The sequence below is a fragment of the Octopus sinensis genome, linkage group LG25 (assembly GCF_006345805.1).
Source record: "Octopus sinensis linkage group LG25, ASM634580v1, whole genome shotgun sequence".
NCBI lineage: Eukaryota > Metazoa > Mollusca > Cephalopoda > Octopoda > Octopodidae > Octopus > Octopus sinensis.
In genome coordinates, this window is record NC_043021.1 from 5,680,330 (window position 1) to 5,694,133 (window position 13,804).

Below are 13,804 nucleotides of genomic sequence, written 5' to 3' on the forward strand. Positions count from 1 at the left end.
ACCGCAAAATGTGGGAGTAGTTAGGAATCTAAATCGTAGGAGACAGACACACAACCTCACTTTTATATATAAAGATTTAACTTTAGATTAGATGGGTTGATAGAATATATTGCCAGTCCAGTAGTGAAATTTTATTCAAAATACAACGTATCCCCCCCACCAACAACCTGTCGCTTTCTTGGAAAAAACATCATTCACTTTTCCTTTATTTATAATTGAATAATGATATATTTTCAATCGTAGTTACGCTAATGAAATAACATAAAAATAAAATAACGCTCAAAATCGGTTTCTAGCTTTACTTTAAGAAAAATAAAAACTGGAAAATGTCGGACGAAGCTTTTCGGAAAGCTGGATTAAATATCGATGAATTAAATAATATACGGTTATTAGATCCTGATATATTTCAACAGAGCTCTGAACTGAAGGATGCTTGCAAAGAATTTACAGACAGTAAGTTTATTTATTTTGGTTACTTTATGTAATCTTCGAAGAGAAATCATTTCTCCGTAGAAGACATTGTTGTGTTGGTAACTAAGGGACATCAATGTAATCAAAATAATGGGTAGAGATGTAGTTTAGCTTGTTTAATTAATTACTATTTCAGTGAACGAGAAGTAATTATCAAATTACAACAGATATTTATTACGTAAATATTGTGCAGCAACGAAAGCTGTAGATATAAAAAAAAAGATTGTTTGTTAATGGTTTAAAAAAAAAAAAAAGCTCAAGTCCGACTTCGATGTGTCTATACATATATATATTTCTTCACTGCCCAGAAGGGGCTAAACACAGAGGGGACAAACAAGGACAGACAAACGGATTAAGTTGATTACATTAACCCCAGTGCGTAACTGGAACTTAATTTATCGATCCCGAAAGGATGAAAGACAAAGTCGACCTCGGCGGAATTTGAACTCAGAACGTAACGACAGACGAAATACCGCTAAGCATTTCGCCCAGCGCGCTAACGCTTCTGCCAGCTCGCCGCCTGTCTCTCTCTCTCTCTCTCTCTCTCTCTCTCTATATATATATATATATATTATATATATATATATATATATATATATATATATATATATATAATATATATATATATATATATATATATATATATATATATATATATATATATATAAACTCGATAGTTCCTGAGCTAACGTAGGATCTTTTACTAGCTAGAAATAACAGCTATATATCCCTCAAGTCACAGTCACCGTCGTAAAGGTGTAATACGTTGGATTATGTGGTTCTGGATTCTGTGCACAGAAGGGAAAAGATGTTTTATCAGGGCTGACCTGGAAGCTAAACAACAACAACAAGAAAAACATGAAAGAAATTCCGTGTAACCCCTGTGAACCATAGAAAATATTGGGATCAGACATTGTAGGGCCCGAAGCCCACATTTTTGTGAGTAGCGAAAAGTGGGAACGGGGGTAAGGATGAAGAATCTACAAAATTCACTTCCCTTCCAAGAAATATAGCGATTTTCACATGAGTCGAACTTAGAACGTCAAGAAACGCAACTAAAGTCGGTAGGTAGGTATTTTCGATGAGAAGGGGTGAGGAAACAATCCGGAATTTATCATCATCATCATCATTTAATGTCCGCTTTCCATGCTAGCATGGGTTGGACGGTTCAACTGGGGTCTGGGAGGCCCGAAGGCTGCACCAGGCCCAGTCTGATCTGGCAGTGTTTCTACAGCTGGATGCCCTTCCTAACGCCAACCACTCCTTGAGTGTAGTAGGTGCTTTTTATGTGCCACCGACACAGGTGCCAGACGAGGCTGGCGAACGGCCACGCTCGGATGGTGTTTTTTATGTGCCACCGGCACGTGTCGTCCATGAAGTACCAGTCAAGCACTGGAGATCAATGTAATCGACTTAGCCCTCCCCAAAAAATTTCAGGTCTTGTGCCTTTAGTAGAAAGGATTATTATTATTATTAAGGTGACAAGCTGGGCAAAATGCTTTGCAGTATTTCATCCATTTTTACATTCTGAGTTCAAATGCCATCGAGGTTGACTTTTCCTTTCATCATTTCAAGATTAGTGAATTATGTAGCAGGTGAGCACTGGAGCCATGTAATCAACTTGGACCCTCCCCCAAATTTCTGGCTTTGTACTTATAATAGAAAGGATTATTGTTGTTGTTGTTGTTATTGTTATAATATTTTACTTCTCAGAGCTCTCAATCTTACTTGCTCTGGTTAATTCTGTGAGAGCAGACAGCATCCTGTTGTGAAAGGTCTCACAGGGTCTCTTTCCATAAATTATAATACTTGGAACTTTGGTGTTAGGTATCATAGAAGATACTCAGTTCTTTGAGCATGCTCTACCCTCATGTCAATTCCAATGTCTCTGACATATTTCTCAGAGCTGGATTTTCTATGGGGAGCATGCCCTTGCTTACTCCCAACCTCAGTTTCTAGACACGAGTGGTCCCAAGACCAAGGCCTCTACCACGATTTCTAAGGAATGTGGTGAAAAACTAGCTAGGAAGGCAGGGACGTTATCAAAGAAGCTTGAGAGGCGGTTGGATGGAACCTACACTCGCCTCCTTATGAGAGCTCAAAATCTCTCGTGGAAGCGCCATCCAACCAAAATGCAAATATATGGGAAATTACCACCTGTGTCATCTCTTGTGAAAGATAGGAGAGTCCAGTTTGCTGGACATTGTTGTAGAGCTGAAAAAGAGGCAATTTCTACTCTTCTCCTCTGGAAGCCATCTACTCGCAATACCAGAAGGCGCACACTCTCCTACCCTGATGTAATCTCCAGGGATACAGGCATCCAGCAACAGGACCTGGCGTAGCATGGTAAATTCCATTGTCTCGACCACAGTCGAACAATGATGATGATGACTACTCCCTGAGACGCCTTTTGGAGCCCCTTCTACCTATCAATTTCTACAATTTACCACCTCGGTGTTATCATTGTTGTTCATGTAACTTACTATGTACTAAACCCCTGATGTTTTGTTTGTTTATTTCAGAAATCGAGTCCTTTCATAAAATCGTAGCGTCTGTCATTGCAGTAGTTGACAATGTTGCAAAAGAAGTGGAAAAAGAGAAAATGAAGGTACATCTTCCTCATTACTTCTCAGACTTTTTTAAACCATTGCTCCCTTTTCTCTCACTAATATCTATTCAATGCTCCACCTATTTCTTTACTACCCACAAGGGGCTAAACACAGAGGGGACAAACAAGGACAGACATAGGTATTAAGTCAGTTTACATCGACCCCAGTGCATAACTGGTACTTATTTAATCAACCCCGAAAGGATGAAAGGCAAAGTCAACCTCGGCGGAATTTGAACTCAGAACGTAGCGGCAGACGAAATACCTATTTCTTTATTACCCACAAGGGGCTAAACACAGAGGGGACAAACAAGGACAGACAAACGGATTAAGTCAATTACATCGACCCCCAGTGCGTAACTGGTACTTATTTAATCGACCCCCGAAAGGATGAAAGGCAAAGTCGACCTCGGCGGAATTTGAACTCAGAACATAGCGGCAGACGAAATACCGCTGAGCATTTCGTCCGGCGTGCTAACGATTCTGCCAGCTCGCCGCCTTTCAATGCTCCACCACCACTCACTATGATAATCATGGATATCGATATATATGCACCATATTAGATTAAATACACCACATACAAAAATTGCTGGTCCTGTACAAAAATTAGAAACCAATATTCTTCTCATTCTTTCTGTCTGTCTCTTTCTCTCTCATTCTCTTTGTTTACGTATGTGTGATGTTTCTTTCTCCCCACCCCTCTCTCTATGTTTATGTGTGAGTTCCTAGATATTTTTGTGAGTATGTCTAATGTCTTTATTATTACGACTGAGGGCAGCAAGCTGTCAGAATAATAAGTGCGTCAAACAAAATACTTAGTGCCATTTCTTCCATCCCTTTACTTGTTAAGCTTGAATTCCATTGAGATTGGCTTTGCTTTTCATCCTTTCAGGTTCAATAAAATATGTACCAATTGTGCACTAAGGTCAATGCAATTGACTAGGTTCCTCCCCATAAAATGTACTTAAAGTAGAAAGACTTACTACTATTATTATTATTGAGCAAGAGAATAGCACATGCCATTAAAGTGACACTGGGGTAAAATATATTAAGGCGACGAGCTGGCAGAAACGTTAGCATGCCAGGAGAAATGCGTAGCCGTATTTCGTCTGCCGTTACGTTCTGAGTTCAAATTCCGCTGAGGTCAACTTTGCCTTTCATCCTTTCAGGGTCGATAAATTAAGTACCAGTTACGCACTGGAGTCGATTTAATCGACTTAATCCGTTTATCTCCCCTTGTTTGTCCCCTCTGTGTTTAGCACCTTGTGGGTAGTAAAGAAATATATATAAAGTCCATTATACCCATCATGATTACCCCTCTGATAAGGGTAGACCAGGCACATGCATCACAACCATATGTGCGCAAAATGGTGATCTCATATCAGGATGAGCAGCACATGACCTTGCAGGTGGGGCCCAGTTAGAATTTTCTTCAAGTCGAGTACCCCATCCCTGATATTCAGGTCCCTGATATTCAGGTTTGTTTTAAGGATGATGAACGAAACACCCATGTTTCTAGAAGTGAATTATTCAAACCCCAAAGAATTCCCCTCAATATATGGCTATGATGCTCCTCCACTACATCAGCTCGTGATCAGAGATGCACATATCGTCAGCCACTAAGGGACATGGTCAACTGGTTAAGGTCAAACAACTGACAAGCAAATCTGTGGTATTGAGCAGAATATTTGCTGCAGTCTGCCTTTTATACCAAGACAAAACAATGTACATGATAACACTATCAATGAATTAAGATCAGAAGCCATGAGAGCCACTGCCTGGTAGAGTACCAAGCTGTCAGAATTGTTAGCACACCAGGCAAGATGCTCAGCAGCATTTTGTCTATCTTCATGTTCTGAGTTCAAATCCCACCAAGGTTGACTTTTGCCTTTCACCCTTTTGGGGTTGGTAAAGTGAGTACTAGTTGAGTATCGGGGTCAATGGAATTGACTTACTTCCTCCTCTGATCTTACAGGCCTTGTCCCTAAATTTGAGACCAATGTTACTGAAAGTGGCAAACTGGCAGAACCATCAGAGCATCAAACAAAGTGCCTGGTGGTATTTCATCCAGCTCTTTATGCTGCTCTGAGCTCAAATACCATCAAGAGCAATTTTACCTTTCATCCTTGCAAAGTAAACAAAAAATACAGTACCAGGTGCAGGAGTGGCTGTGTGGTAAGTAGCTTGTTTACCAACCACATGGTTCTGGGTTCAGTCCCACTGCGTGGCACCTTGGGCAAGTGTCTTCTGCTATAGCCTCGGGCCGACCAAAGCCTTGTGAGTGGATTTGGTAGACGGAAACTGAAAGAATCCCGTCGTATATATGTATATATATATATATGCGTGTGTGTGTCCCTAGCATTGCTTGACAACCGATGCTGGTGTGTTTATGTTCCCGTTACTTAGCGGTTCGGCAAAAGAGACCAATAGAATAAGTACTGGGCTTACAAAAGAATAAGTCCCGTGGTCAAGTTGCTCGATTAAAGCCGGTGCTCCAGCATGGCCGCAGTCAAATGACTGAAACAAGTAAAAGAGTAAAAGAGAGTACCAATCACGTACTGGGAATAATGTAATTAACCTTCCCGACTCTTCAAAATTGTTGTCCTTGTACCAAAATTTGAAAGATTTATTACTGTTGAGGGTGGTGAGCTGGCAGAATTGCAGAAGTGTTGGGAAAAGAACACCTGTTTGTTCCCACTAGAGTCATTTTTACCTTTCATCCTTTTGAGGTTGATAAAAATACTACAAATTGAACACAGGAGTTAATGTAATCACCTTCACCCACTCCTTAACCCTTTAGTATTTAAACCGGCCATATCCGGCCAAAATAGTTAATCTGCTTTATGTTCAAACTGACCAGATCCAGGCCCTCACACCTACCCTACAATGTTATTCTACATTAAGTAATTACACCATCAAGATCTTGAAGATATGAGATAATGCATGATTAATTCAAATCAATGGGAATCAATAAGCATTATGCTTGATGGAATAATCTGAACACTAAAGGGTTAAAACTGCTATCCTCGTGTCTAAATCAGAAGCCATTATTATTATTATTGCAGTTGTTTTTATTATTCAAGAAATCATTGTTTGTATTTTATATGTTTCCCTTAATCAGGCAATTGGTTCGCGGAACATGCTGAAATCCATAACGAAACAGAGAGAAGCAGAACAGATGCAGCTTTTGGCACTGATCACAGAAAAAACAATGCAGTTAGAAAGGTCAGAGTTCACCTTTTTCACATTTTTTTTTTTTAATACTTACCATATGTCCAACCCATGCTAGCATGGAAAACGGACGTTAAATGATGATGATGACTTACCGAGTCTGCAGGAAGCAGCAGAAACAAACTGTGAGTTTTGCGGGCCCTCCAAGATCGGGAAGTTTGAAGCCATTAACCCTTTCGTTACTGTATTTATTTTGAGATGTTCTTTGTTTTTTTCAGTTAATTTTAAATGTAACAAAGAATTTAGTAAAATAACTTAGTTATCATTAAGCTAGTGTTAGGAACATAAATTGTGACTAAAGTTTGGTGGAAGATTTTAATTTAAAACTTATGAAAACAAGACATTTGTACTACAGAGCCAGAAGCAGTGTCAGCTAGGTTGGTATCAAAAGGGTTAAATATAACAAGGAATTTAGTAAAATAACTTAGTTATCATTAAGCTTGTATTAGGAACATAAATTGTGACTAAGGTTTGGTGGAAGATTTTAATTAAGAACTTTTGAAAATAAGACATTTGTAATACAGAGCCAGAGCCAGTTTCAGCCATGTTGGCATCAAAGGGTTAAATAGCATGGTGATTTTTACCCTTTTATTATCCTATTTCTGTTGAGATGCTCTGTGTTTCTTTCAATTAATTTTAAATATAACAAAGAATTTAGTAAAATAACTTAGTTATCATTAAGCTAGCGTTAGGAACGTAAATTGTGACTAAGGTTTGGTGGAAGATTTTAATTCAAAACTTATGAAAACAAGACATTTGTACTACAGAGCCAGCGGTGGTTTCAGCCGGGTTGGTATCGAAAGGGTTAAACACACCTCTACATTTGGGCTGATGCACATTAGAAGCAGTTGGAAGGGTGCAGATTGAAGGAAATTTAGGCTATTATTTCTGCTGATTATTTTTCTTCTTAACCCTTTCGTTACTGTATTTATTTTGAGATGCTCTGTGTTTCTTTCAATTAATTTTAAATATAACAAAGAATTTAGTAAAATAACTTAGTTATCATTAAGCTAGTGTTAGGAACATAAATTGTGACTAAGGTTTGGTGGAAGATTTTAATTCAAAACTTATGAAAACAAGACATTTGTACTCAGGGCCAGAGCTGGTTTCGGCCAGGTTGGTAATGAAAGGGTTAATGTTCTGTTTAAACTGTTGCAGCTCAACACCTGCAGGAATGGCATGAGTGGAGGTTCCAGAAGCACCTTGACTGAGGCCTTGTAAGTGGATTTGGCTGACAGAAACCGAAAGAGGCTTGGTATATGGATGTATATCATAATCATCATCATTTAATGTCTGTTTTCCAAGATGGCATGGGTTGGATGGTTCAACAGAAACTGGCAAGTCAGAGGACTGTTCTATGCTCTGATGCCTGCTTTGGCATGGCTTCTGTGGCTGGATAACTTTCTTACTGCCAACCATTTTACACAGTGTACGAGATGCTTTTTATATGGCACCAACAACAGTGAAGTTACCAAATAACCTACAAGATGACACTCGTCACCCAAAGGGTGGAGAGCACTGTTGAGGGACAGAAAAAGGTGTTTTGCATCAGAGAGGAAACACGGCCACCACAGGTGAGGAGTACACGTGACACATAAACGGCACCCAGTACATTCTGTAAAGTGGGTGTCATTAGGAAGGGCAGGCGGTAGAGCTTGGCACAGTCTTCTGACTTCAGAGGAATTTGAACTCAAACCATCCAACCCATGTCAACATGGAAAATGAATGCTACATGTACATGTGGGAGTCTCCTTGTCTTAACATCATGTGGCAGTTGTAAATAAGTGTCACTGTCACACAAGCAGTGTCCTTCACCCTTCACTTCCAGTCTTCTGTGAAAACGTGTCCACCTACGAAGAAATATTGCTTTTGTCGGAAACAGGTGAAGATTGATGGCAATAAGGGCATCCAGCTATGAAAACGCAGCCTCAATGAATCCCGTCCGACTCTGTGAATCATGACTTATTTCATGCTCTTTCTTTACCTTAGCAGTGTTAGAAATCCCACAAAAACAGAGTCACACACACTGCTCTTCCTGTCCCTAATTGATGAAGTCGTTGCAGAAAAATACAAAACAAAGGACAAGAGTCTTTCACTAGTTGTAATTGACCCCAGAAGAATGAAAGCTACTGTCAAATCTTGCTGTGATCTGAACATCAAGAGACAGATGTAAATGCTGAAATCTTACTCCACTGTTGTTATTATTCTTTTCTACTCTAGGCACAAGGCCCGAAATTTTGGGGAGTGGGCCAGTTGATTAGATTGACCCCAGTACACTACTGGTACTTAATTTATCGAGGCACGTTAAAAGCACCAACCGATCGTGGCCGATGCCAGACTCCCCTGGCACCTGTGCCAGTGGCACATAAAAAGCACTCACTACACACGCGGAGTGGTTGGCGTTAGGAAGGGCATCCAGCTGTAGAAACACTGCCAGATCAGACTGGAGCCTGTTGCAGCCCCTGGCTTCCCAGACCCCGGTCGAACCGTCCAACCCGTGCTAGCGCGGAAAACGGACGTTAAACGATGATGATGAAAGGATGAAAAGCAAAGTCGACTTCGGTGAAATTTGAACTCAGAACGTAAAGGCAAATGAAATACCTATTTCTTTATTACCCACAAGGGGCTAAACACAGAGGGGACAAACAAGGACAGACATAGGTATTAAGTCGATTACATCGACCCCAGTGCGTAACTGGTACTTAATTTATTGACCCCGAAAGGATGAAAGGCAAAGTCGACCTCGGCGGAATTTGAACTCAGAACAAGGCAAATGAAATACCACTACGCATTTCGCCTAGCGTGCTAACATTATTATTCTTATTGTTAAGGCAAAGAGTTAGCAGAATCGTTAGTGCACCGGGCGAAATGCTTAGCGGTATTTCATCTGCCGCTACATTCTGAGTTCAAATTCCACCAAGGCCGACTTTGCCTTTCATCCTTTTGGGGGTCGATAAACTAAGTACCAGTTACGCACTGGGGTTGATGTAATCGACTTAATACCTATGTCTGTCCTTGTTTGTCCCCTCTATGTTTAGCCCCTTGTGGGTAATAAAGAAATAGGTATTTCGTCTGCCGCTACATTCTGAGTTCAAATTCCACCAAGGTCGACTTTGCCTTTCATCCTTTTGGGGTCGATAAACTAAGTACCAGTTGAATACTGGGGTCGATGTAATCGACTATCCCCCTCCCCCAAATTTCAGGCCTTGTGTCTACAGTAGAAAGGATGATTATTATTATTAAGGCAGTGAGCTGGCAGAATCGTTAGCATGCCACGCAAAATGCTTTGTGTCGTTTCATCCATCCTTACATTCTGTGTTCAAATTCCACTGAAGTCGACTTTACCTTTCATCCTTTTGGGGTCAATAAATTAAGTACCAGTTGAGTACTGGGGTTGATGCAATCGGCTAGTCCCCTCACACAAATTTTAGGCCTTGTGCCTATAGTAGAAAGGATTATTATTAAATTCTGCTGATGCCAACTTTGCCTTTCATCTTTTCGGGGGTTAATGAAATAAATACCAGTTACACACTGGGGCCAATGTAATTGACTAGCCCCCCCCCCCTCGAAATTCTAGGCCTTGTGCCTAATAGTAGAAAGGATCATTATTATTATTATTGTTATACTTTTGCTATAAGACTACTACAACTGTTAATTGCTAACAAGCACACAGTATTTTGTTTTGCAACCATAATATACTATCAAGTATGTTGATTTCAAATTTGGGATATAGGCTGGCAAGTTCAGGGTAGATGTCACATTGACCCCAGTGCTCAACTGGTAATTATTTTATCAACCCCAGAGGAATTTGAACTCAGACTATAAAGATGGATGAAATGCTGCTAAACATTTCACCCAGCATGCTAATAAATCTGTCAAGTACTACCGGCGAGCTGGCAGAAACGTTAGCACGCCAGGCGAAATGCGTAGCCATATTTCGTCTGCCGTTACGTTCTGAGTTCAAATTCCGCCAAGGTCGACTTTGCCTTTCGTCCTTTTGGGGGCGATTAAACAAGTACCAGTTACGCACTGGGGTCGATATAATCGACTTAATCCATTTGTCTGCCCTTGTTTTCCCCCTCTGTGTTTAGCCCCTTGTGGGTAGTAAAGAAATGGGTATTTCGTCTGCCATTACGTTCTGAGTTCAAATTCCGCCAAGGTCAACTTTGCCTTTCATCCTTTCGGGGGCGATTAAACAAGTACCAGTTACACACTGGGGTCGATATAATCGACTTAATCCCTTTGTCTGTCCTTGTTTGCCCTCTCTGTGTTTAGCCCCTTGTGGGCAATAAAGAAATATATACTACCAAGTGTATGGAAGGTTTACAACTCAGTATTGTCTCATTTTAGAGTTTATTTTTACAGATTTTCAATCAAATTCAGAACCAGTGCTTAATGCTACAGGAAATCTGTAGAGATAAATTTTAAAATGATTATTTCTATTATACTTCTGCTTCTCAGCTACATGGTTCCAGGTTCAGTCCCACCATGGGTGGGTGTCTTCTGCTGCTGTAGCCATGAGCTGACCAAAGCTTTGTGAGTGGATTTAGTTGAGGAAAACTGAAACGAGCCACTTGTGTGTATATGTATGTATGTGTCTATTTGCTTTGACCACATGATTGTTGTAAATCAATGTCATTCGTTTGTAGTATTCTGCTAAAAACATGTCTGGCCATGGGGTAATATTATCTTGCTTGGAAACAAAAAGGGTATCAAGTCATACAAAATGTACCTCAACAAATTCCATCTCACCCATGATGGCATGGAAAAGTGGACACTAAATGATGATTATATATGAATTCTTACTACAGCTCCTATTATACCTTTACTCTGCTTCTTGTAATGAAATTGATTTTCCTTTTTTTATTTGCAGATTACGCATCCAACATGAAGCTTTGTTAAAGCAGGAAAGAGATCAAAATGAATTTATTGAACAGTTAATGCTAGAAAAATAATGGGCATCTTTTTTGCAGAAGGTTCTTCAACAAAAATCTATTTTATATCTGTGGTTTGAAAAAAATATATACAAATATATAAATATATATATATACTAATCATGTAAAAATTAATTTAATATTTTTTTTCTTTTTTCCACCCTCATGTTTGAAAAGAAATTATTTTTTATTAAAGTTCTTTCAATAAAGTGTGCACGTTTTGAACTTTTCATATCATTTTACTTAATATATTTAATGGTGTATTAGATGCGTGTTTTGCCACTCCACCAAAAAAACTGTCCCCCAAAAAAATCATCCTAGGTCTAATATGCAAAGTTGTGCACCCCCCATATACTTTAATGCTCTAAAACCTATTTATTTCCGACTGGCCTCATGCCGGTGGCACATAAAAAGTACCATCCGTTCGTGGCCGTTGCCAGCCTCACCTGGCCCCCGTGCCGGTAGCACGTAAAAAGCACCATCCGTCCATGGCCGTTTGCCAGCTCCGTCTGGCACCTGTGCGGGTGGCACATAAAAAGCACCCACTACACTCACGGAGTGGTTGGCGTTAGAAAGGGCATCCAGCCGTAGAAACACTGCCAGATCAGACTGGGCCTGGTGCAGCCTTCTGGCTTCACAGACCCCAGTTGAACCGTCCAACCCATGCTAGCATGAAAAGCGGACGCTAAATGATGATGATGATGAATATGTGCTACTGAAATCCTAGCATATCTGATATGCCTGTGTATTTTATGCCATTAAATATAGTAGGTTTTATTTTTTTTCCTGTGCATGCCTGAATTGGGTGGATTTAGTAATACAGAGAACAACAGGAGGTTTCTATGGGACAACAGTGAGGCCTATTGAACAAATTTGTGGGTAGTGCAAAATCCATTCCAGATCTAAGGTAAGATTTGCAGCGGAACATTGTAGTAGGCAGGGCCATTACAGCAAAGAAACGGGGCTAGAAGAGTGGTAGTAACAGGGAACTATAACAGGAGCTAAAAGATGGGCTAGGAAATAGGCATGTTTTGCCAGGGGAGAAGCAGAAAAGAAGAAGTTTGCCAACGTTCAGCAGCTTGAGGTTTTTCGGATTGCAAGAGAGTGTGTGAGAGAAAATTGTGATGTAGGAGAGAAAATGTGTTTACAAGAACAATGGATCACTAGCCGTTAGCGATTCTGCAAAGTAAGAGGCTTGGAAGTGCCATCATGAAAGGGTGCTAAATGTAGAGAATACATGGGAGAAGAGTCTGCTTATTACGGACCCAATAGAGGAACCAGCTATCCGAATTGACAGTAGCTTGGTAAAGAAATTAATGATATGAAGACTGGGAAAGCTCCCAACCCTTCAAGAATCTCTGCTGAGATGCTTAAAATACCTGGCAGAGTGGGATTTGGTCTTGTCACCTGTACAGATAATCAGGTGGTCATACCGAATGACTGGGTGTAGCAGCATTATAGTCAACTGCTACAAAGGTAAAGGTGATACTTTAGAAATAACTAGCAGTATCGCCCAGTGTTGCTCGGGTTTGTAAGGGAAATAACTATATAAGCATTTTTAGAGAGTTATAGCCAAAAAAATGCATTAAAAATGGGGGAAAAAAATGATGGTAAATTTTTTTTAAATCGTTGACTCATCGTAGACATTTTTAGAGAGTTACTTCCCTTATATAATATAGCGAAAAATGCATTAAAATGGGGGAAAATGATGGTAAATTTTTTTTTAAACCGTAGACGTGCACTAATACCCAGAAGGGCTTGATATGAATCACGACTATGATACCCGGTTTTGGTTAAACTGCACCGCAAAATGTGGGAGTAGTTAGGAATCTAAATCGAAGGAGACAGACACACAACTTGACTTTTATGTATAAAGAAGATTAGAGGTATTAAATTGTTGGCCCAGGTCATGAAAGTTACAGATTGGCTTATAGCTCAACTTATTAAGAAGAGAGTTAGCTTGGATGAGAGGCAGTTCAATTTTGAACTTAAAAAGTAAGGCTCCTCAACTGAGTGGTGAGTGGTTTGAGCAAGGTGGTTTTGTACTAGGTGAGGAGAGGTTAGAGTATGAACAGAGGGACAGAAATAGGAGTCTTGCATTAACCCTTTAGTATTTAAACTGGCCATATCTGGCCAAAATATTCTGCTTGGCCAGATCCAACATCTTGCATCTATCCTACAATGTCATTCTAAATATAAACAATCACATCATCAAAATCTTGAAGCCACAAAACAATGCATGATTAATTCAAAACAATGTGAATAAATAGGTGTAGGAGTGGCGGTGTGGTAAGTAGCTTGCTTACCAACTACATGGTTCCAGGTTCATTCCCACTGCGTGGCACCTTGGGCAAGTGTCTTCTACTATAGCCTCGGGCCAACCAAAGCCTTGTGAGTGGATTTGGTAGACAGAAACTGAAAGAAGCCTGTTGTATGTATGTATATATATATATATATATATATATATGCGTGTGTGTGTCTGCGTTTGTCCCCCAAACATCGCTTGACAACCGATGCAGGTGTGTTTACGTCCCTTTAACTTAGCAGTTCAGCAAAAGAG

At 40.0% G+C, this 13,804-nt stretch overlaps 1 protein-coding gene across 1 annotated transcript; it reads left to right on the forward strand.

Moving 5' to 3' along the window:
- Nucleotides 1-294: 294 nt before the first annotated feature.
- Nucleotides 295-11,330, forward strand: LOC115224433 (intraflagellar transport protein 20 homolog). The gene is made up of 4 exons (XM_029795335.2): nucleotides 295-453; nucleotides 2,994-3,079; nucleotides 6,201-6,304; nucleotides 11,184-11,330. Exons 1-4 carry the CDS (start codon nucleotides 327-329, stop codon nucleotides 11,263-11,265), a joined length of 399 nt encoding a protein of 132 aa, XP_029651195.1. The 5' UTR covers nucleotides 295-326; the 3' UTR covers nucleotides 11,266-11,330.
- The last annotated feature ends 2,474 nt before the right edge of the window (nucleotides 11,331-13,804 follow it).

Bases quoted from the DNA above. Each gene is read 5' to 3' on its own strand.
- LOC115224433 (XM_029795335.2), top strand. From the start codon at position 327: ATGTCGGACGAAGCTTTTCGGAAAGCTGGATTAAATATCGATGAATTA. The intron at 3,080-6,200 runs GTACATCTTCCT...TCCCTTAATCAG, and splicing joins TGGAAAAAGAGAAAATGAAG to GCAATTGGTTCGCGGAACAT. The intron at 6,305-11,183 runs GTCAGAGTTCAC...TTTTATTTGCAG, and splicing joins AAAACAATGCAGTTAGAAAG to ATTACGCATCCAACATGAAG.